The sequence below is a fragment of the Chaetura pelagica genome, unplaced genomic scaffold (genome assembly GCF_000747805.2).
Source record: "Chaetura pelagica isolate M959 unplaced genomic scaffold, ChaPel_1.0 scaffold386, whole genome shotgun sequence".
NCBI lineage: Eukaryota > Metazoa > Chordata > Aves > Apodiformes > Apodidae > Chaetura > Chaetura pelagica.
Window position 1 is genome coordinate 2,317,161 of NW_009953703.1, and position 23,226 is coordinate 2,340,386.

General features: G+C 35.8%; 1 protein-coding gene across 2 annotated transcripts in view; it reads left to right on the forward strand.

Moving 5' to 3' along the window:
• Positions 1 to 23,226, forward strand: part of DARS (aspartyl-tRNA synthetase) — a 42,389-nt gene that overhangs the window by 10,651 nt on the left and 8,512 nt on the right. For both annotated transcript variants that reach the window (XM_010000375.1, XM_010000374.1), the window contains exons 3-7: positions 3,219 to 3,321; positions 11,952 to 12,054; positions 13,282 to 13,362; positions 13,822 to 13,881; positions 21,680 to 21,791. In XM_010000375.1, the coding sequence (XP_009998677.1) occupies positions 3,219 to 3,321; positions 11,952 to 12,054; positions 13,282 to 13,362; positions 13,822 to 13,881; positions 21,680 to 21,791 (459 nt within the window). The remainder of the gene's footprint in view (positions 1 to 3,218; positions 3,322 to 11,951; positions 12,055 to 13,281; positions 13,363 to 13,821; positions 13,882 to 21,679; positions 21,792 to 23,226) is intronic.

A 23,226-nucleotide genomic window follows, 5' to 3' on the forward strand; every position in this document is an offset into this window, starting at 1 on the left:
CAGGGAATGCTGCTAGGGATCCTGTATGCTTGTTTACTTAAGCTTTGTGGGACAGCATCTTACAAGAAAAGCAAATGTTTAAGAGCAAGAAGTAGTATTAGCCTTTCCCACACACATTGTGGTGCTATTCCTACCATTAGGGAAAGGAAAGTCTTGCAGGAAACAGGAAAATCTTGCACAAAAATAGCTTTAGTTTTTCCCAGAAACTTGAATTTGACTCCTAAACAGCCAGCATATCCTTTATTTAACCCTGTCTGATTTTGACCAATAAACCAAAAAATAATAATCAATATGAACAACTGCTGAATCCAGCTGTTTTGTATAGTAAGCCACTCATGAGGCTTGATAGAAATCAACTGAAGGATGTGTGAAGAATGGGGTGTTGGGAATTTCTGCGGGTTGTACTAAAATTAAAGTGCTTGTGGCCCGGTGGTTTTTATCACAGATTGAGTATATGTTATTTCTGGCCTTATTTTAAAGCCAGCCTAAGCCACTGATCACGTTTATCGTTGAGAAGCAGTTGGGAAATCAGTCTGGGTTCTGCCAGGCAGCTGGGAGTTGCACAGTATGTTAGACCTGAACTTGGTTTTGATTTATGAATGCAAAGATTTATAAAACTTCAAAATCGTGAGTCTGAAAATAAGAGTACCAGCAAGAGCAGTTTAAATACTGAGCCAGATTTTATAGTAAACCATATAAAGTTTTCTCTTTGCTGGCAGATGTCTGTAACTAGCAATATATTAGTTGATATGACCAGACATTTTTTACTCTGTATGCAAATTCCTTCCTTAACATCCTTTCCTCTCATAAGGTCTTGTGGCATTTGGTACTTACATCCACGAAAGGAAGTGGATTCCTGTGTTACTTGATGTGCTTACTTTGATGGGGTTCTCTGTGTGGTGTCTTCTCTTATTTGTTCAATGACTGGAAGTCCCTTGTGTTAGACTTAGTCAGACCTTTTAAACCGTGTTTATTTTTAAGCTTTTCATCCTTTTAGGCATGTGTGGCACAGTTTTGGTGTATTTTATAGAAACTTAGAGTAGTTCAGTGTGAATAAAATTGGTCCTGCAGTTTTCACTTAAGTACTATTTTGTAGCTATTTTGAAACACACAGAGAACATCCTCTAACCCCAATTTTTTTCTCTTTCTGATGCTTCATTTTTTGCATCTTTTTATTTGGAAAGACTTCTAATAATGAAATAGATTTGATTATGGCTTGTCTTTTTTATACTTTATTTTGCATGCGTCCAGCTCTTTTGGGAAAAGTTTGATTTGATCATTTATCTTCTGCATGATTAGAAATCATTATATTCTACAAAACATCCTCTTTACTCATGAAAACAACTACTGTTACTCATGACAGAAAGATTTGAGTCCTTTTATAATGCAGATATTGATCAGACCTCTAGTGTTTGGGATTAAATAAAACTGCCAAACTTTAGCTTCTGATTAGTATGATAGCAGATCTGTCTACCTTCTTCTTAAATATTTACTAGTTAAATGACATCGTAGCTGTCTTCAGCTGTGTATTTTTTGTTTGAACAACACATCATTGCTGAAACTTTGATCATACTTTGCTAGAATTTTTTGTGACTGAAAACAACTATTTTCTAGAAATACTGTATCAAACTAGATTGCAAGTAAGAAATACTGAGATGTCAAAAGTGTGAGATTTGCTTAGTTTATCCAAAGAAACTCAGCATTTTGTGTCCTATGGAAAAATTTTACTTAATTTATTGCCTTGCTGGATCTGAAACACAGGCATATATACTACTGAAGGCTCTACTTAATTTCTGAAGCCTGTGCTTTTCTAATTTAAATCTGTGGTTTAACATTTGCCTGTAAGAAATACATACATCTGTACCATAATAGCTTCTTTACTTAGATGTTGCAGCCTCTGGAAATTGAAAATAGCTGTTCTCTGAAAATATGGAATTAATTTTGTTGTCTTTCTGAAATCATAATCATAGGACAAGGTTAGTTATATCCAATAATTAAAATGTTAATTTTAAATAATATTTTGTAATAGTTTTATGTGTTTGTTTTTTTCCCTGTCAGATTATGTGTCAAAAACACTGTTTAAATTATCTGCAGCTATGTGTCAGGAATGGTAATTACATAATTACAAATGAAAACTGCAACTGGCTTTTTAGTATAAGTGTTCGAGTTGGATATATGTTGATTTTAATGTTTTAGAGTCTAAATCAACAGTAGCTGGGAAATAGTTATAACAAAGCTTCTGGCTTCCTATTCTTAGCATTTGTATGGAAATATTACAATGTTATGAGTCAGAACTCGGAATTAAAATTATATTGATGCATTTTATCAGATACTGGTACAATGATGATGAGTTTGTTTTTAATTTCTTTCTCTGAGGAGGGAGCATTTAAAATTATATTTCCTTAAATCTAAGCGAAGGAATAAATGATTATTAGAGGTGTGAAGAGAAATATGAAATTATTATAACTCACCTAAACAGCTTAGAAGGAGCTCTGTTGACTTGGAAATACTAATGTTAAAAGTCAGCAAAGTGCATTATGTTTTTTTTGTATGTTATTATTAATTCCTGTTAATTTCATTTTCCCTAAGCTGCTCATGAATAAATTGCTTGTACAGGAATTTTTACTTGCATCTTCTAGGTTCTTGTCATTCACCAGAATCAATACTCCTTTTGTTCCCCTTCATTCTGAATGTGTGGTGTATTATAGAATGAACATTGTTGATTTAGTCCCTGTGGTGCAAAATCAAGCCTATTTCTCTTTGTGAAGTGCAATCTACAGCTTTAATTTGAGAGGACGAGAAAAAACTTGTAAGAATGAAGCAGTGAGCAAAGCAATGAGGAAAAGTATTATTTACTTCTTGCAGCTGAAACTCAAGTATTAAAAATGTTATAATTTCTAGTTTTTGCCAAGATATGATTTATCTTGGAAGGCTTATTGTTATTTTAAGAAAATGGCTATTCACATGTTTATAGATGAAGGCAGAATTATTTGATTTACCTCAATGTTTGGTGTGATGTGTATGCACTTGCAGAGCTGACTAGTTTGATGTAGCTATTTGGAGGGGCAGGGAGGCCTGGGAACGAGATAGACACGCCTCCTCTTTCCCCTTAAAAATTTCAGCTAAATATTAAAGTAGTAAAGCATTTTTTTTCTCATTCACAAAGACCTTAAGTAACTTGTCCTTAATACACCTGTGTTGTTTTTCTTTGTATTCAGGGAAGCAGTGTTTCTTAGTCCTGCGTCAGCAGCAGTTTAATATCCAGGCTCTAGTGGCTGTGGGACAGCATGCAAGCAAGCAGATGGTAAAGTTTGCTGCCAAGTAAGTAAGCAATTATATCCTGTTGTCAGAGTAAACAATGGTGGGAACCAGGACTCCCAGGGGTTGGGACAATTTTCACACATTAACATCAATGCTTCATTTGTTTTAAAATGTAGTTATTTAAATTGTCAGCTCACTATTGCCTTGAATACATTACACTGACAAAAGATAAAATAGAGAACAGGCTTGAAATTCATTCTGAACTGCTGAAGCAGCATTCTCTTGCCATAGACAACCAACATTTGCTTTCAAGCTGGCTAACAAAAAGTCTGGCAAGCTGAGCTTAGTGGGACACTTCATTTTGTGTGTGGTGTTTGTGTGTGTCTGCACATGTTCAGGGTTTTTTTTGCCATGTATTACTACGTTTTAAAGCTAGAAGTAGTGTGAAGAAATCCCACATTGCAAGTGGCTTATTGAGTTGAAGAAATCCAGTGCCTTCTGTGTACCAAACTAAGCTTTCTTGCAACTTATTTTTGTCACTAGAATGTTTAATGAGGGATTTAAGTTACTTTTTAAAATATTGGGGGCAGGCATAGTAGTATGACTTACAATTAAACAAGTGTTTGTTGCAGCAGTTTAAATTCAGTTACTTGGTTTGTTTTTTTCTTAAAGACAAAAAAATTGCCTTACCTTGCTACTTGCCTCAGGATTGTGCTTTCAGATTGTTCAGTACTAAATGTGCTTGCATGACAAAAGTGTTCTTGTAGTAAAACTTTTAATCATGTAGATTTACTTGTTCACACATATAAATGTGGATCAATTCAGTGCAATAATATGTTTAACATGTGGCACTCAGTTGCTTCTGTGTAGTTCTTGGCACTACTCTCATGGCTGGGAAGGGAGCCCCCACTAATTAGCTGTAAAAGCGCTACAGCCTTCAACCTTCAATATGTCAGGGAGAGGAGAGATTCATTATAGTATAGACTTCCAGAAGCCAAGTTAAGAAGGTTAGGATAATGCTTCTGCTGATGAGGTTCAAGGCTACGGGAAAACAGAACCAGCAGTGTTTGTTGGTTGGCGGTGCTTAGTGTTGGCAGTGCCAGTGTGAAGCATGCTGTTTACAGGTGTTTAGGAGCCAAAGTGAAGTGTTCTGCTTCTTCATTAAATAGTTTGTTCTCTCCAGAGAATTAAGTGTATAATCTGCTTGCTCCCCAATTCATCTCTCTAACCTACAGTCTGCCTGTACTCTTGATGAACTTGCACTACAGAATGGTGAAACAACTCTTGAAAGTTGTGATGCTCACTCTCCCTTTCTCCAGTTCTCTACACTGTTCTCTCCGAAGTTCTCGCTTTTTGAGTTTTCTTCATGGTTCTTTCCTCCACAACTGAATTTCTTATGTTTCATGAGCAGCAGAGCCCAGTGTTCAGAAGCTTATAAGAGGGAAGTTGGTCTTTTCTCCTTCTTTCCATGTGCTGATTCTGCCACTTGTTTTAATTCACTAATCTTTTGCCCCCTGGTTAGTTGTTTGTTAAGTTAGTGATTTAAATTAGGTCATGGAGGTCCAGAGCTAACAAGGACTGGTAAAATGGTGGAAAAGGATATCTAGAAAGAGTAGAAGGCTGTGGTGGATGGACCCTGGCTGGATGCCAGGTTCCCACCAAAGCTGCCCCCTCTTCAGCTGGACAAGGGAGAGAAAATATAATGACAGAATTGTGGGTTGAGATAAGGACAGTGAAGTCACTCACCAGTTACCATCATGGGCAAAACAGGCTCCACTGGGGACAGTTAATTTTATCAGAGTCGGGTAATGAGAACTAAAATAAAGTCCTAAAACACCTTCCCCCTACCCCTGCCTTCTTCCTGAGCTCAAATTACTTTGCTCCTGGTTTCTCTGCTTTCCCCCTTCTACCAAAACCTTGCCACACAAATCCAATATAAGGGCAAATCTCCCTTCTCTTCTGGCAGCAGTGAGCTGCTAGATTGGGTGGAACCTTATTCTGGGGTTCTTTCCAACTCCCTATTATCTCTCTGCTTTTTTGATGTGACAGACCTGATTTGCTCAGATTAGCCAGACTCATGATGTTTGTACTGTGTTTTGACTTGTCCTCTTCCTTTTTGTGATTACATTTGCTAGCAAAATCCTGATACTTCAAACTCTCTGATTTATAGCCTGCTTGTTATACTCATTTGTGCTTCTGAAAAGCACACATCCTTATTATCATCATGTTCTCTGAATGATAGAACTGTCTCTACTACAGCTTTCTGAGTTTTCTTTGAGGGTTTCCTTTTGGATTTTTTAAACACCATTAGTGCAGTCTTCTTATGATTCCCTCCCACCAACAAACCTATTTTCTTAATATGACTTTTTCCAATGTGTTATCTTCTTCTGAAGTTTTGTCTGATACCACCACTGCAGCTGCCTCTTGTCTTTCAGAGGCTGCTACTGTTCCCAGACCTCTAAGTGCACTTGTGGTCACTGTGTCAGTTCTGTGCCTGAAGCACACTAGTGGTACCTGCCTTGTTTCCAGACACTTCCCTGCTAGTTTTCACCTGCTGTGTAATGATATGATGCCATTATTACTAGCAGATGAGGCTGGTCTTAGGTGTCTAAAAATAACTACACTGTTTCTCTGTTTCTCAGTGTGTGTTTTCATCATCTCCCCTTGTTTCCTACACATTAAATGTGGAAAGTCAAATTTATTGAAGAAAACATTTACATTAAATTACTAATTTTTTAAATAAACTTTTTCACTGGTTGCACATAAACTTTATTTTTAATCTGCTACTTCCTCATATTTTGATAACAGCTCTAAACTTTTCTTTAAAATAGTTTGTGATGTTCTGGATCTTGAATTTTTAATGAGAACTGATTAAATAATGAGCAATTTTTGCACAAATTTTCATAAATAATAAACAAACCAGTTCCTCTTTTAGATATTGGCACATGGAAACCAAGAACTTTCATAACCTTCTGTGGTCTAGCAACATTCATGTAATAAGTATCTCCATTATCATAAGAATGTGAGTTCTTTGTAGTGAAAGATCCTTAATACTGCTTTAACTCAGTTACACAAAGAAATATCTGTGAGTTTTAACTATGAAAAGTTTCTAGTTGGACTTTAAAACCTACATAACCAACAACACAGAGCCAGTCGAAATACTGGATTGACATCTTATGTCTCTCATCAGAAAAAAGAATTCATCTAAGATCTGCAAGGGATGCTGTAAAAGAGGAGTTAGTTGTCTCTTTCAGTCAGTGGAGGTGCCAAGTGATGCAGTTAGTAATTTATCAATCTGCTTTTTAAAAAATGTAGTATTGGGTGTGGTTGGCTTTGGGTTTCTGAGCCTTTTCACCCCCTGCTACCATAGCTGTGTGATACGTGAGTTGGGAGAGGTGGTTAACAGCTTCTAATTTAGCTGCCCAAGCTATGTGTCCTTGCTCAGGAAGTAACTTGATGTCTCTTTGTAGTAGGCTAGAGAATAAAAATCCAGAAAGATTTAAAATTTGAAAAACCTATAAATAAAAAAAGATGGGTAAACCTGTGTGAAAATTATTCACAGTGTAGAAAAATATACATACATTTAACCGCTAGATAACTTGGTAATACTAGGAAAACTGCTGGATGTTGCAGAAATAGTTTATCTATTTCTGTTTTATATGAGTGATCTGAAAGAAAATGTCAAATAGCAGCTGGTAAGTTTGCTGGTGACAAAGAAATTGCAATGGTAAACTGGGGATTAGGAGTATATAGTAACCAGAGTTCATGTAATCACTTCATGTTCTTCAGTGTGAACTTGTACCTTTGTGAACACTAGTTCAGATTTTGTGTGTGTGTGTTCAGGATTACTATGTAGGAAACTAAATAATGAGAAATGTGGGATCATGATAGATAACTGATTTAACAGGAGTCCATTCTTTTCTCTTGCCTACTACGCTAGGAGATCTCTTGATCCTGAGTTTTGAAAAGGAGGAATAAAATGCCATGAATGTAATACATGCCAGTCATTAGACTATTTCTGAAATATTTTGTCCACTTCTCTTGTTTTTGTGTCTGAATATCAAATTGGAAGAGGTTGATGGTGAAGCTGCAAGATGAAATGATATGCATATATACCTTCCTGTGAGAGTAAAGAAAACTATTCTATCCAAGAGATTTAGTAAGTAATTTAAGCCCTTGTCTGATAGTACCTACTCAAGAAGATTTTCTGCCAAGAGAGAGTACTTTGCAGACACAAAGGTATTAGAAGAGGCAATGAACAGATGGTGAGACTAGGTACATTTGGAAGTGGAGAATAAGAATTTTTTCAAAGTAAACTCTGTTGCCTTCAGTTTTTACTGACATTCAATTCAGATAAGGGATCATTGATTATTATGTTTTATGACAATTACTTAATATGTTTAGATTTAATAATATATTAATATAATAATTTCTTCAATCTGCTTATGGAAAACAGTGTTAGGGGAAAAAAGAAGAAAAGGTCTGCAAACATAGATGCTTTCATTAAGTAAAACATTTTCTATTTAGAGACTATAAATAACCAATTCTTCAGACTTTGGGTGAATAAAATGTTGATTGTGATTCACTTAAGGAGGCCCACATGGGGTATAGCTTGCAACATAAAGCTGTTGATTAAAGATTTTGTCATACAGATGGCAATAATGCAATCCTGTGGTTGAAAGAGAAAGTCTTGGCTAATAGACATGCAGATAATTAAAAGGGACATAAGGCATCTAGTGGACATTTTAGTAATCATAGTCTGGGTTTTTTGGAAGGAACATTACATATAAAGAAGCGGTTTGCTATACAGAGGCTCTTTTTTAGCATTGGACTTAATGAATCTAATACTAAAATAGCTTCAGCCTGGAGAAGAGAAGGCTCCGGGGAAACCTTAGGAGCACCTTCCAGTGCCTGAAGGGGCTACAGGAAAGCTGGGGAGGGCCTTTTTACAAGGGCTTGTAGAGAGAGGACAAGTTGTAATGGATCAAAACTGGAGGAGGGGATATTAAGACATTAGGAGGAAATGCTTTAGTGTGGGGGTGGTGAGACACTGGAACAGGTTGCGCAGGGAGGTTGTGGAAGCCCCATCCCTGGGCATGTTCCAGGGTAGGTTGGATGGGGCCCTGAGCAGCTTGACCTAATGGGAGATGTCCCTGCCCTTGCAGGGAGGTTGGAACTAGATGATCTTTAAGGTCCTTTCCAACTCAAACCATTCTATGATTCTTTAAGGATTAACCAATATAAATATGTCATCTGTCTTTTCTCAATGCATCATGCATCCTAAATTAGTTTCTAGTCCTTTGTAATATTAATTGCAGATAGAAATATTGTTGTCTTTAATGGAAATGAGGATAGCTTTGGTGTGCTTTTCTGCTACTAGTTTTTTTTGTTTGGGTTTTTTTTTGTTACATAGGGGAATTTTATTAAAAAATCACCTAGATGACTTAGTGCTGTTGCTGCAGAGAGCACTTTGCTATATTTACCAGCATTTAATGAAGGCATCTTGTTTCTTAGTGTAACTTGAACTGAAATTACCATTTTAGTAACATTTCTTGAATTACCTGTTGAGATCAAAAGAGCACCTTCTAGGTTTCTGTAGTTTATATTTGAACCACTATGTTAGGGACTTGAGACATTTCCAGCACTAGACCTTGCTGAGCATAGTTCAAGCAGAGCTCAAAGCATGAGCTTTTACTTCCACACCAGATTAGAAACATAGTCTGAGTGAGCAAAGCATGTTTTTTTAATTATTAAGTGAAAGTTTAAAGTAGATGATGAACTTTGTAAACACAAAGATGGTCATATGCAGCAGAAAACTTGGTAGTGCTTTTGTGTGCCCAGGCAATTACATGCCTGTTTGGATACAGGGATCTCCATAAGTAGGAAGTGAGTTGAAATGTATCTTAAAATTATGGCAAATTTAATGAATAAGAGACATTACTGTTTTAAAGTGTGTTCCGGACCACGAAACATACCATTTTAGTTGCAGCTCCAGTTTAGAGAGAGAAGAAGCATGTTTAATTGCAACTGCAAAGTTTAAAGTTCCATTATGTAAGTTTGCAAAGCAATAGTACAGTTACAATGATGTAAGAGTCCGTTTCTTTCTGTATTTTTAAGCTGAAGCAATTTTGCATGTCTTGAATTCCATGCATGTTCTCATCAAAGCTCTGTAATGACTTCACTAACACCAGTTCTCAGCCATGGGTCAGTGCTCTGATTATGAATCCATCACACAACACATTTATGTGTAACTGTTATTTTCTTTTTCATAGTGCAGAGAATTTGCTTCATTAAGTTTAAGATTTTTTTTTTATTTGCAATTATTAGTGAGAGAGCTTTTATTCAGCAGATTAGAAACATATTTTCAATGAAGACACTGCTGTTTGTGTCATTAGAGTGTTTTCTGGGCGTTTGCCAAAATGTTGACAGGAAGAATAGAGGAGAACTGCCTAATGGCAAAAAAAAAGTTAATATTAGAGTAAAACTTTTATTCTTTTGAACATTCACTTTGAAAAACAAAGAGAATGTATAGTTATGCCTAACATCATTTTAGCATGATACATCCTCTGTGTTTTTGATCATCACATTCTCTTGCATACAAAGGGTTGTATTGCCAACAATTGTCTTTTTAAGCAGTTTTAAACAGAACCATTTGTGACTGTGTATTTCTAAGCACTTAAGTGTCATTTCTCCTTGTCTTTCTGGAGTTCATTGCCTCCTCTTAATAGTAGAGATGAATGGAGGCTCACCCTTAACTAAATTAATTAATTCTGATTTAAAGTCTTCTGTTGACCTCTGCTTTGTACAAATTTAGTCATTTGTTCATTATGCTGACTTGAGCAACTGTAGCTCTTTTAAAGTGCAAATGTTCCGGAACAACATGCTATTCCTGAATGTTTAGCTGTTTTTGGAGTTATCTAGTGGTTAAGCAAGTCAAGCATATGAAGCACCGAGATCTGTATAACTTTTAGAGCAGCTGCCAGTGAGTTATGTTACCTGAAACTATTTCCATCAAAGAAATAGTGTAATTAACTAAAATGCTCACATTTGGCTTTTTAAAGTAACTTGTAATTTACTGATAGTGATGCTGCTAGGTTTGGAGAATTTTGATGCTTGAATTTTCCACTGTTACTTTAATATAATTCTGTTTATCAAAATGTTGGTAATTTCTATTAAAAATTCTGTTGGATAATTTACATTTGAACTCAGCTTTAGAAAGTTTGTCCCAGGTTAGACCAAAGATCCATCTCACTTGTTTTTAGGGCTGATATGGATGCTTCACTAATAGTAGAAAGCAGGGCAAGCAAGCAACCCTTGATGATTTGTTTCCAGCTGCTGCTGAGTCCACACCACTAAGTCTTCATCAGAGAAGAAAGCTAAGCTTCCCTTATCAAATAAGAAGAGAAGCTTAATTGTGAGAGAATGTCCAAACAAAGATATTTCTAAAGAGAAATTTATGAATCCTAGTAAATTTCTTGTGTGGTTTTACTGTAGCTATACAAAAAGACTGTAGAGCTAGAGTGCCTAGATTTTGTTCATATATCACATGCATATTCTGTGCATATAAATATTTATCTCACTGCCCTTCAATTCAGCTGTGTGGGTTTTGTGAGTTGGTTTTTTGAGGCTTGGAGAGGGGTCTTAAAAAAAAAAGCCAACCTTCCAAACTTGAAGACTGTCAATTGCTCTTTGTTTTACCAAGATGAGTAGTGGCCAACATGTCCAATGACATCCTTGATCACCTCTTAGTATTTACAGCTAAATTGTGGGCCTGTTACTTTCCTGCTTTCTAAGAGCTTATGGGGTTGAGTGATGTACATAAAGTGCTTTCCAGCCTTCTCAAGAAGGCCTTAGAAGTGAAAGCTGAAGTTAATGGTAACATTTATTTTTCATGAAAATAATTTTTTTCTGATATTGGGCCTTTTATAAGGAGGTTAACAAAGAGACAGAGTGAAAATACATTTCCAGTAGGGTTGAGATTGTCTGTAGAAAATTACTGGTTTAAAGTCTGGTTCCCTAATTTTTTAAATAAAAATTGCTTATACGAATTCTTTTCTCACCTATGACTCTAGATGCTTTTGTTCTGGTTTGCTTGTAGCACACATAATTTATATCATATTTTGGGAATACTTTCAAGATGTTATATGATGTTTTAATGTACTATTAGTGACTGTTACTGGAGAGCAATTAAGATGTCCCCTGTCGTAGGGGGCACACAGGCATCTTGTATCTTTCAGTAACAAGTCATGTAGTTTAAACAAGCTCAATCAGTTTTGATTTTGCCCTGCGGATCTAGGACTTCCTTTGAATTTGTTGTTCTGCTTGTTAAGACACATCTTGCAGATAATTGCATCAGCTGACACTTACAAGAGTGTATGTGGCCTAGAAAAAGAACTATGCAACTTGTCAGTTTTTGTATACACACACAAAGAGCAAGCCAGCACTAAGCGTAATCGTATTTCTTTCCCTCCCAAGTCTTCCATCCCAGTTTCAGTTTATTGTGGTTGGGAGCATTTTAGCAAACTCCTTCATTATTCAGTTAATTAGGTATAAAATAAGTAACTTGACCTAAATCCTTATCTCTATTCTATTGTTCCAGCAGTCCATACACTGGAACTGGTGCTCAGTAGTGAGCCTGGTGCAGTGTGTGTTGAAATGTAGTGAGCATCCTATTCTATCTTTATTGGCAGCATCAACAAGGAGAGCATTGTGGATGTAGAAGGTGTTGTGAGGAAAGCACATCAGAAGATTGGAGGTTGTACTCAGCAAGATGTTGAGCTTCACGTTCAAAGGGTAAATTTTTGAGCATATGGAGCACTGGTTAATTGTTTGAGAGATTCTCTGTCTAAATTGTCTACCTACATACATAAACTTTGTAAGCAGTCCCACACGACAGGAAAAAACTGCTTTAAACTACAGATTTCAGTGTATCATACATCAACGTGAAACATTTCTGGTTTTAAAGATATTTGATTTTTAGAATTTCCTATTTTTATCTGGCATTTGAATTACATTAGCAAGTAAAATAATGTATCTCACTAGAATAATTTTTCTTGGACTACTTGTAATTATAGTTTTGATTCGTAACTGGAGCAGATATTGTAATAAGTCTGCCTCTTTTTAAGTGCAACTCAGAAGCTCCTTCTTTATCAGTAAGTTACAATCTTCCCCTCAGTACAATGGGGTGGAATTCATAACTCTCAGTGCAAGTAAAGCACTGGTTTAACAGTATGGAAGCTCCTGAAATCTACAATTCCCGTAGCTTATGCTGCAGGGTTATAGGAAGTGCAACTTTATAATTTGTTTAAATAGAATGCATATTTAAACCTTTATGTAATATCCTTTCCTTCTAAAGCTTTTCAACCAAACTCTATGCATACAATACAGTGAAATAGAGGCACCTTGAATTTAATGGCTATTATAGCCTTAAGGTAAATTTTAACTAACGGCTAAGGAAAGTCTGAAGAAACATGTTTTAAGATATGTGCAAATTATCAGACAGTCGATTTTTCTGAAAAAAATACAAAATTCACTGTATCTATGAGTAGACTGTAAGGCAAGGCAAGGTGTTTTTAATTCTCTGATTGTATTTTAGGTATCTCAAATTTTCAGAAAGAAATGGCTCATTCAGATAAAATCAGATGATAAGGGAAAAAATGCATTAACAATGAGAAGAACATGATGATCTTGCTAGAACCTAAAATTCTCTGAAATCTAGTAGTTTCAGAGCTGGCATTCGTGCCAGTGGGCTTGTCTCTCAGGCAGTGTGTATTTCCTCAACCTCTTTCACGGGAAAAGTCCAAGATATTCTTAAGCTTTCAAAAGGAAAATAGGAACTAAGCACTTGCAGTATTGTCATGAGAATACACCCATGTATCTCAAGTATTTGAGTAAAATCACAGTATTACAGCTAACAGCCTATGCAAACACTGTTTCAAGTTATGCCAGAAATACCCTTTTGTAAATTACACCTCCTTTTGAGCTGAGTCTCATGCTATTTCTGTTCCTTTTCAATTTCAGATCTATGTGATCAGTTCAGCTGAACCCCGACTGCCCTTACAGCTGGATGATGCTGTTCGGCCAGAAGTAGAAGGAGAGGAGGTGAAAACTTTGCATCCTCTAATACTTTTTATTGTCTCTGTAATTCAGCAAAATAATGACAGCAAGGCAACTAAGTGCAGTGATTTTGGCAGCTTGTGAGGTTTAAATTTTACTTCCTTTATGTCATCTAGAACTGTGTTAGAAATACCAGCTTTGGTATCTGCTGAAATGCAATAGAAGGTCAAAATCCAGAGGGTTTGCAGTCTTGTGTGTGTCTTCTGAATTCTCATAGTTGGGTTCTCCCTGTGACCTCTGGGAAAAGTTGCACCTTTAGCTTTGCTACATTGCCAATATGCTGTATGTTCTTTCTAGAATCATCTAGAACTTCTACTGAACTTAGAATTAGCCCTTGGCTTTTAGCCAATGTTTTTCTCCATTGATTTTGTTTTGTTGCTGTTGTTTGTTTATTATTTTTAAGAGGTGTATATATTAATTTTATATCTTTGCATAACTCTTCAGGATGGAAGAGCTACTGTAAACCAAGATACAAGACTCGACAACAGAGTCATTGATCTGAGGGTAAGGAAAGTGCTGTGTTGCATGCTTGCCTGCAAGTGTTTTTTCTTCACATTTCTAATCCATGAAGTAACAAAAGTCATGGGTTTGATAGAAGTGTGCTGTTGGCCAGAGGGAAAATAAACAACATATTTTTCTGGTTTTGAGTGGCACTGTGAAAACAGGGATTTTGAATCCTAAATGTTGACCTTTGCTTCCATCAATCAAAGAACACATATTTAGTAGTTTAAAGGTGAACATATAGGATTTGGCAAGTGACCATGTACATCTGGGCTTTTTATTTACAAAAGTCACAGGTGACTCAGTAGGGACAATTTAAAGATAACATTTCTTCTGAAATGTAGTCTTTGATACCCAAAAACTGTAGTAAGAGCTCAGTTTTGAAGTATTAAGATGGAAGCTTTGAATTTAATGTGTAATTGAGATGGTGTAATGCATGTCTCAGAAGTTAAATTGTAGAATACCAAGATACCGAGTCTCATTTTCTTTGTCTCTTCCACAGCATTTTTTTTTCCTGAAACACCTTTCTTTGTGCAAGTCATACAGACACTGCTTGTGTGAATTCATATGCTTCCCAAATACTCTTTATAATCAGCAGCAAAAAGCTATCTACTAAATAACTTACAGAACTTTTCTTCTTTTTCAATGAAATGGCAACAAGTGTGTAACTAATTGGTCATATTGAAATGAGGCTTTCTGGTCTTTTCCCATATTTGGTTCTCCACTGCATTAAGATTGTGCTTCCCTCATTTTTATACTGCCTCTCATGTTCTGATAATGGCAGTTTTTCAGTAAATCAATCTATGGAAAATAGGGAAATAAAAAAGTCAGTTATTTACTGGAGATTTTGGAAGAGTTCTGGCACTGATATGCTTAAAGTGTTTGAATATCCGATCTCCTTATTTCAGCAACTAAAACTACTTGTTCACATTGTTTTATTTGGACCAAAGTGAATTGCTTTTCACTTGATGTTATGTATAATTCTAAAAAACTTAAATGAGGGATTACTTTTCAGGATACTCGGTATCTTACCATGTTGGTCTCTTCATATGTGTCTTAAATTAAGCCATTGCTGAGAAGAATTCTATACTACTGGTTGAAGGATCATCAGCTTATGGTTAGTGGTAAGGCACTGTACTAAACTGAAGGGAGAACTCTGGGGTGCTTGAAGTGCAGCTTTTACTTGAACTTCTGGTGAAGTAAAATCCTCAAGAGCACTCCATAGAACCTTAAGAAAATCTGTTAAATTAATGGAATGCCTGTATAATAAGCTGGAAAGCGCCATGAACCCTGAAGAGAAAAGACAAATAATACAAAAGGAAATAACAGTTAAAAATACTAGCTGAAAATAATGGCATGAAAGTATCTTTGGCTGTAGTTCAGCTAAGGGCATCTGGAGTAAAACCTAAGGAGGTATATAGTAATGGAAAAAAGAAGGAAGACTTTTAATGCCAGAATAAACTCAAGAGATGGAACAGAAAGAGGTGGGCTGAAATTTTTCTATCCCTGTACACATTGTGTCATCAAGCAGGACTCTCCCGGTACTTCTTGTCTATCTCTGCCAGTATAGTAATAGAGCATTAGTTGTTAGTGTTCTGCCTGGTAGCTACATGAATGCTGCTATAACCTTTCCTATCTTACATGTCCCAACACTGTCAGTGCACCATTTATTCAGCAATATTCAGTACCTTGTGTTGAGGTCTGAACCTTAGCTGCCTTCTACAGAAGCTATTTTTCTCCTTAGCTCCAACAGCTGCTGTGTTGTGGTGCTAAACAGATTTCATCCTGAACTGGAATTCAGGTTAACTTTTCACAAAATTAATGGAAGAATGAAATGCCAGATCTCAGTATTTCAGCACTTTATGTCTCACCCCCTGCATGCACCTGTGGCTGCATGTAACCTGGCCACAGCTTCCCCTTGATTAGGCTTAGGTATCAGTCTTGCCTTCCTTCCATGTATGGGAAAAGTTTGTCTCTGCTGTGTCACATTTCTGTGTGTCTCTTCTGCTGCACATTTCATTACTTGTTTCAGAACAAAAGCATACTAATTTGGAAACAGTAGGCTCATGCTGATTCATAAGTTTGCTTTGTTTGTTCTGAAGGAGCTGTGTTTGTGCAGAAGAAGATTTTAAGTAATTATGTATTACTGTGACCTGTTCTTTTAAAGGGAGAGCTGAATAAGCAAAAAAGGTATTTAATGGAGAAAGGGGAAATCCCAGTGGGGATACATGGAGCTTACATGTATGTGTACATCCTAAGCACTGAATGCAGTGGAATCACAAGTGCAGGGACATGAAAGCAGTTTGTCCTTCAAAATAACTTAAAAAAAAATAAAAAATCTCAAAAAGCAGTAACTGATTTTCAGTGATTTGGTTGCATAGATTGGAGCTGTAGTGCCAGTGGGACTTCAGAGAGCCTCTAGTGTTTCAAATGCACTGTGAAAGTACACATGTTCTAAAGAGGATTAGAAGATGTGATGTATTAAAAGCTCAGAGATACCTGAAACCATTGTTAGCCCCTGTTCTGGCCTTCTAGGAAAACCAAAACATGGGCAGCAGGGAAGAAATGTTATCAGTATAATTCTAACAGAGATGCTGTGATGATCTGTTCCACAAGTATTGAAGGAAGTCCAACCACAGCTACATATACCATCTAGTTCTGGTTTCCTCCGTGCCCTAGTTTTTTAAGGAAGAAGGAGGTCATTGAACATCTTTTTCATGAGAAATACTATTTAAAAAAAAAAAAAAGTAACAAACTAAATACATAGATCTTGGCTAGAACCAGACCATAAAATGTCCCTAGTATGGAATAAAAATTATTTTCATCCATTTAAATATAGTAGTTAAGTTTAAAGTAAAGTACTTAAAGTTTAAAGTAGTTAAGTAGTTGAACTAATTTTAAGTAGTGATTAATCAATGAGTTCATTGGATAGGGCCAAGTCGTGATCAAGTGCAGCTGTGAAACTTACTGCATGAATGAACAGGACCGGATTTCCAAAAATGGCATCACTCCACCTAGCTCAGGAGTGTACCAAGGAGAGTTTGATTATGATTCAGTAGAAGAACTGCAATTAATAATAAGGAAATTATATTACTGGAGATGTAATATGCAAAATATTCTACAAAGATTCCAAGACTTCCATTTTTGTGTACATGTTAAAATATGCTGAGTAGTGCACTGTACAATTAACAGTCTTACATTTTTGTTGCTGTCAGAGATCTTCCAGAGGTGTCTAGTAATTTTTTTCAGGTTAGGGTTGGGGTAGGTACGTAAATGATAAGATCCCAAGCTGATGCTGTAGTTGTTATTCTCATTTATGGAGGGAAAATTTTGATTATTTAGAGTGGATGGGTTTTAAGAATCCTTTCCAAGGAGTGATGACTGAAGAAAAATGCATCTAGTCCTGATGGGTTAACTCATAAAATACAGAGCACATACATGTGGAGTAGAAAAACTGTGGGTGTAGAGATGAGAGAGGTGAAGAAGAAAGAATAGTCCTTGTATAGACCAAATTTTCATTCACATAACCACAGATGACCCATGAGGAAACTGCAGTTGACCTAAGCATCTATTTTTCATAATATCTTAATGAAAGTCAAACCATTTGATTCTAGAGATGTTTGGTTTACCATTCTCTTACCAGAACAATTACAAAAAGGCAAGTTGGAGCAAGCTTGTGGTTTTAAATCTTTACTTGTCTGCTGATCTTAAGTTTAACTGAAGTATTCAGTGATGTGTGTGTAGATGTCTCATGTCTGTAAAAAAATCTAGAGAAACCATTATTTCATTAAGATCTGTAGCAGATGAAAACACTTAAGTGAAGGCAAGTAAAACAACTATTTTGGGACTTGGCTTCTTAGTTGTCTTCCTCTGAAGAAAAGAATCAATTCAAGTTCATCCAGTTTCTCTGTCCAAATTTTACTTAAGTTATATGCATTTTGCACTCTGATGCTATGATTTTATCTGCTAATTCACAGGTCATTGAGACCAAAGCATAGGGTCAATATTATCCTGTTGAAGTTGCTCAGGATAGAGCGTAAACATTAAACTGTACCTTTAGTCACTTACAGATGTCTCACTATATGATAATCTATCTGAACACTGATCTTAATGCAGTTTTTTTCTAAATACTTTATTACTTCAAGCTTAATTTCATTGTGTTTAGTTCAGTTTATTCATTGCAAAAGCTGTGGTTTTCCTGACTAAATTCAAGCTGTAATGAACAAGAAGATGTAAAATTTATTTTATTGTGGATTGTGACTTGGTAATTAAGATGTAACACAATCTCAGTCATTTAGACAACAGATGTCATGTTCTTGTCTTTTTCTTATACTATAAGTAATATTGAGATTTTAATAAAAGTTTACTTAAGTGACTTGGGTTAAAATTTTTTATTTAACATAAACCCTATTTCTGAGTAAAACCTTTATTTCTCATATGCACAGTAGAGGAATTGCAAAATTATTTACATTGTTTAAAAATTATATTACTTAAATGAATATAGATTACATGATTTCCCCTTTTTTATTTAGTCTACTTTATGTATTTCGTGATTGTTCATGGTGCAAGATAGGTACTGAGAGGAGACAAACAAAAGCAGAACTGAGGTGAGAGTGGAACAAATTCTGCTGCTGACATGAGACTAAAGAGAAAGCTTCACAACCTTGCACATCTGTACCTCAGTCACACTTCTTTGAGATACGATCACTTAAGGTCTTAACTGCCCTCAATTCTACTGAAACACATTTGTTGATCTCTGGCAACTTACATGGCTGTTACTTTAACACTACTGCTTGTGCAGAATGAAAAGTGAGAATTGTTTTTTATAATTTTGCTTCTGGTGTTAAAATATGCTCTGTTCTATTTTTATTAATATTTTCCTTTGTGACATTTAAATAATAAACACACAGGTGAAGTCTGAGTGGGATCTTGACTGAAAGTAAATGTTAGCTAAATATTTTTTTCTGCTGTCTGTAACAAAGGAGATGATTGAAAATAGAGGATTTTCCTGTGAAATCAACTCTGCAGGTTGAGTTAAAGCATTAACACTATTAACTGCAGCAGCATTTAAGTGGTATGTTTGCTTAACTTGTGAGGAGTATTAACTGTCTTTGTCATAGTCTCAGATAAGATAGTTTGTCAGTAGGTATGTGGAATAGTTAATATTAGACTAAATAGTACAGGAAAAGAATGCCATGGCAAAATCTGCCAAGTTTTGCTCCATCTGTAGATACAGAATCATCTTTAAAATTTTGGAAAGTTGTAGTGGCACACAAAACTTGATCAGTAATCCGTTTGACTTCACTGCACATTGACAGTTGCAATTGTTTAGAAACTTTTCTCAAATGACTTGTTGGTCGGTTTAATTCTTACAAGGAGACTTCAGTGTCACAAATTCTCAACAGTTATCCTTGTTGGCAGTCTCTGAATGAATGGGCACTGAGACTCAGCTATTTGGTAGAAAGAAGAGTGGTGTTGTCAGATCTAATTTGAGGTATGGAGAATTGCTGCTTGTTCTTTCCTTGATCTGTAGTTGGAATAAAAGCTTCAGTATCCAGATCTGTGAATTCGGCAGCTTTCATAAATACTATTTTTAAAGCATAATTTATCATTATTGATTGGTCTCTTCTCCCTAGTAACAAGAAACAGGGCAAGAGGAAATGGTCTCAAGTAGCACCAGGGGAGATTAGATGTTAGAAGAAACTTACTCACCTAAAAGGTAATTAAACACTGGAACAGGCTGCCCAGGGAGGTGGTTGAATCACCACCCCTGGATATGTTTAAAAGACATATAGCTGTGGTGCTGAGGAACACAGTTAAAGCACTGGACTTGGTAGTATTAGGTTGATGGTTGTTACTGTTAGGTTGTTGGACTCGATGATCTTGAAGGTCTTTTCCAACCAGAATTATTCTGTGATTATAGATGAGATTAGGAAGACAGAGTCTTTGCTCTGCATCCTCACTAAATCCAGAAGTTGCTACCTGACAAACTATTGCTAGAGAAGAACTGTGTTAGATATTAACAGGCTTTATTTCTGTGCACACTTTCAGGTTTTAAGTAATTGCTTTCAGATTAGGTTTAGCAACCATTTTTCCTAGGAATCTATAATTTAAGACTACACCTACTCTGGCATGAAACTGTTGTTGGTTTATCAGAAGGGGAGAGGAGGCAGTGTTACTATCCTGCTTTACATAAACGTTACGCAATTTGTCTTTTAGCAATTAAAAAAAAAGTAGTTTATAAAAAACAGTATTGGTGAACCCAAATGTGACTGTTTAAGTTGACACCTCTTGGAAAATGTCTTGGTAAAGAAAATAAATAAATGAACCCCTTTCAATCATCCTGTTGTTTTGATGTAACACTGTTAAATGCTGCCCAGAACTCACACTTAGTCTTAGCATATGTCTGACTGTGGGAGACCTATGTAAAAAAGTGAAAAAGTTTGAGAGTACTTTTGTAACTGTTGCTCAAAACCTCATTTCCTTAATTTTGAAAGTAGAGGGAGTAGGGGCTGTGGTTACTGCTATCAGACAGTGAGAGCTGCTAGCTATTACTTACTAGTCTCAACCACTTAAAGTCTTGATATATATTATTGATCAGCTGAAACTGAAAATAACTCCAAATTATTAGACATGTGTGGTAGTACTACAGTTTACTTTTTTTTTTTCCAGCAAAGTGACCTCTTTATCTTGCAGAGATGATGGATGCAACTTTATTTCAGTGTATCTACTGCTTAAATTTGGGTGCTTATATAATTTGTTTTGGTTGGGGTTTTTTGTTTTGTGGTTTGGTAGGAGTCATGTGAAAAAGCCCACAAGGCTCTTCTTACCCTAACTGAAAAGTTTGGTACCTTTCAGAAAGGAGAAGTAAACAGTGCTATGACGCAGATAGTTGTAAAGAACTGTTCTCTTGGTTGTCTGGAAGAAGTCGTTAGGTTTTATGCATGCTTCTAGGCTCCTAACTGTCAGCTCTTACAAGCTGCAAGCACGAAATCAGATACAGGTTCAGTGCTGACGTCGTGCAGTGTTTTCAGCTTTCTCTAAGGTTTTTTTTTTCTTCACACTAAAGCCCAGGAGTGTTACAGGGGCTTTTACTGTAGATATTTGCTAACCAGATAAGTAGCTTAACTGTGTCACGCACATAACCAAAAAGATGATGATAATTTCAGCTAAATATACTTTTGTTTTCAACTAGATACACTTTTGGAGTAAATCTTGAAAATACGGAACTGCAGTTCATATGATGAGGTGTTAGATGGACTGTTTTAAATGCTGGGAGTTTAGACCTTGGTTTTGGGATGGTTTTATGGCAGTGTTGTGCATGGTTGATATGTGGCTGTGTTTTTATAAGAATAACATTGTATTTGGGCCTTTAATAGACACAAACATTTCTACCTTATGTTATTGAGGGCTTTGCTTTTATCATGCACTGTATATTACTGCAGCTGTTCTAGTTCCATTTGCTGAAAGCTTTTTAATAGGTTTAGTGTTTTCATAAAACTTCTTTCTATAAAACCTTTATTTGCAGAAGCACATCTCATAAATCAGTGATTCTTTAAATGCAGATTTGACCAGAGTGCCTCTTTTATAACTAAATATGCCATAAATTGAAATGAGGAGGTTCTCTTGTTTCCTTTGCTGTTTCTTTTTGTGTAATAAACAATTACCCATTTGCACTTTTCTCTGTTTAGGCAAATACAATAATCAAGTGTTCCTTAGAGAACTTTCAGTTGTCCAGAAAAAGTAGTAGAGTCAGGAAAAAAACCCAAAACTTAGGATTCATTATTTTATCTTCTTGTAGACCTCCACTAGTCAAGCAATCTTCTGCCTTCAGTCTGGTATTTGTCAGCTATTCCGAGAAACTCTTATTCACAAGGGATTTGTGGAAATTCAGACTCCCAAAATCATTTCAGGTATTGTATATGCAATCCAACAGCTGTAGGTCTGCTTCTTTTGTAGTTGCTCAGAGTCCTGTCTGTCAAAATTTTAATAAGTTTTTATTTTAAAAGTTCAATTTCTAATTTAGATGAAATTTAGCAAACTTCTAGCAGGTATCAAAGTTGTGCTTACTTTTCTCCTGACTTTGGATGTTAAAAGAATGACAAGACAAATACTATATATACCCTGATAAATTTACACTGCAGTGCATTTAAAGTTTTAATTTGGTTAAATACAGTAGTCTGATCGTATGCATTGTTACTCAAATCAGCATTCTCAATCTTGAGCACTGCCTCTTTCATTCCCAGTATCTAAAAAAACCATAATCCACTGTAATTTAGATTAAAAGCAGCTTTCATCATGAAGTTGTTTCATGTTTGTTGTAACATATCATGATATAAAAGATTATGCCATTATATACAGTATGTCACTTCTTTAGCTTATGGCTGACATTTTTCTGGAAGTGTGGCATAGCAGCTTCAGCCTGGCTAAAAGTCTGGAAGTGTATATTTTGCTTCTAGTTCTGTTGTTGATCTGCTGTATTTTTTTCTAAAAGTCAACTGACTTGATTTACTGATGGATATTTTAATTCCATTTTATTGGTGTTCTTTGAGGTTTTGTTGATGTGATCAAGACATATGGCATGGAAAATGTAGGACAGAATATTTGTATTACACATTGTATGTCATTCATTATATGCATACATTTTGCCTACTAAATTTTATATTTCTGTGTTTATATTTTTGAAGACAGCTCTTGATTGAGATAAAAAACTGTTCTAGCAAAACACTTTTAAGCAACGTACTTTCAACATGGAAAGTATCATTCAACTATAATATTAAATAACTTTTTTCCTGCAGATACAGTTGAAGCAGTATGAAGTACTAAAGACTCCCAAGTAGTTTATTTTTGTAAGACCTTTGAGGAAGTGTGCTATTCTTACTGTGCAGTGTACCATTGAAGGCAAGCAAGCAAGCATCCTATTGTTTGAATGAGATCGTATTTTGTAAAAATAACTGAGTTAAGTTGATGCCATCCTTACGAAACTTCCAATTCAAACATCGTAGCTGTTCTAAGATTTGAGATTTTGAAAGTTAACTTGTATTAAAAAATAACTGTAAATATTCACTTAAACCATTTCAGTGGGAGTAGCGATAATGACAGAAAAGAAACATTAGTCTTAGCAGAATGGTTAGTAACAATAGTGATTAGTACTTTACCTAGAGTCATTGTAACATTAGAACTTTGCAAGATCATTAACTAGTCTTTCATTCTGGCATGCTTTTGCTAGCAAGTTAGGCAAATCTAACTCTCATATCACACACTGGGAAATGGAAAGGTTAAGTGACTTAGCTGGTAGTTTTGATAGGCAGTTTGCAGTATGAGATTTAAATGCATGTGTTCTTGGTT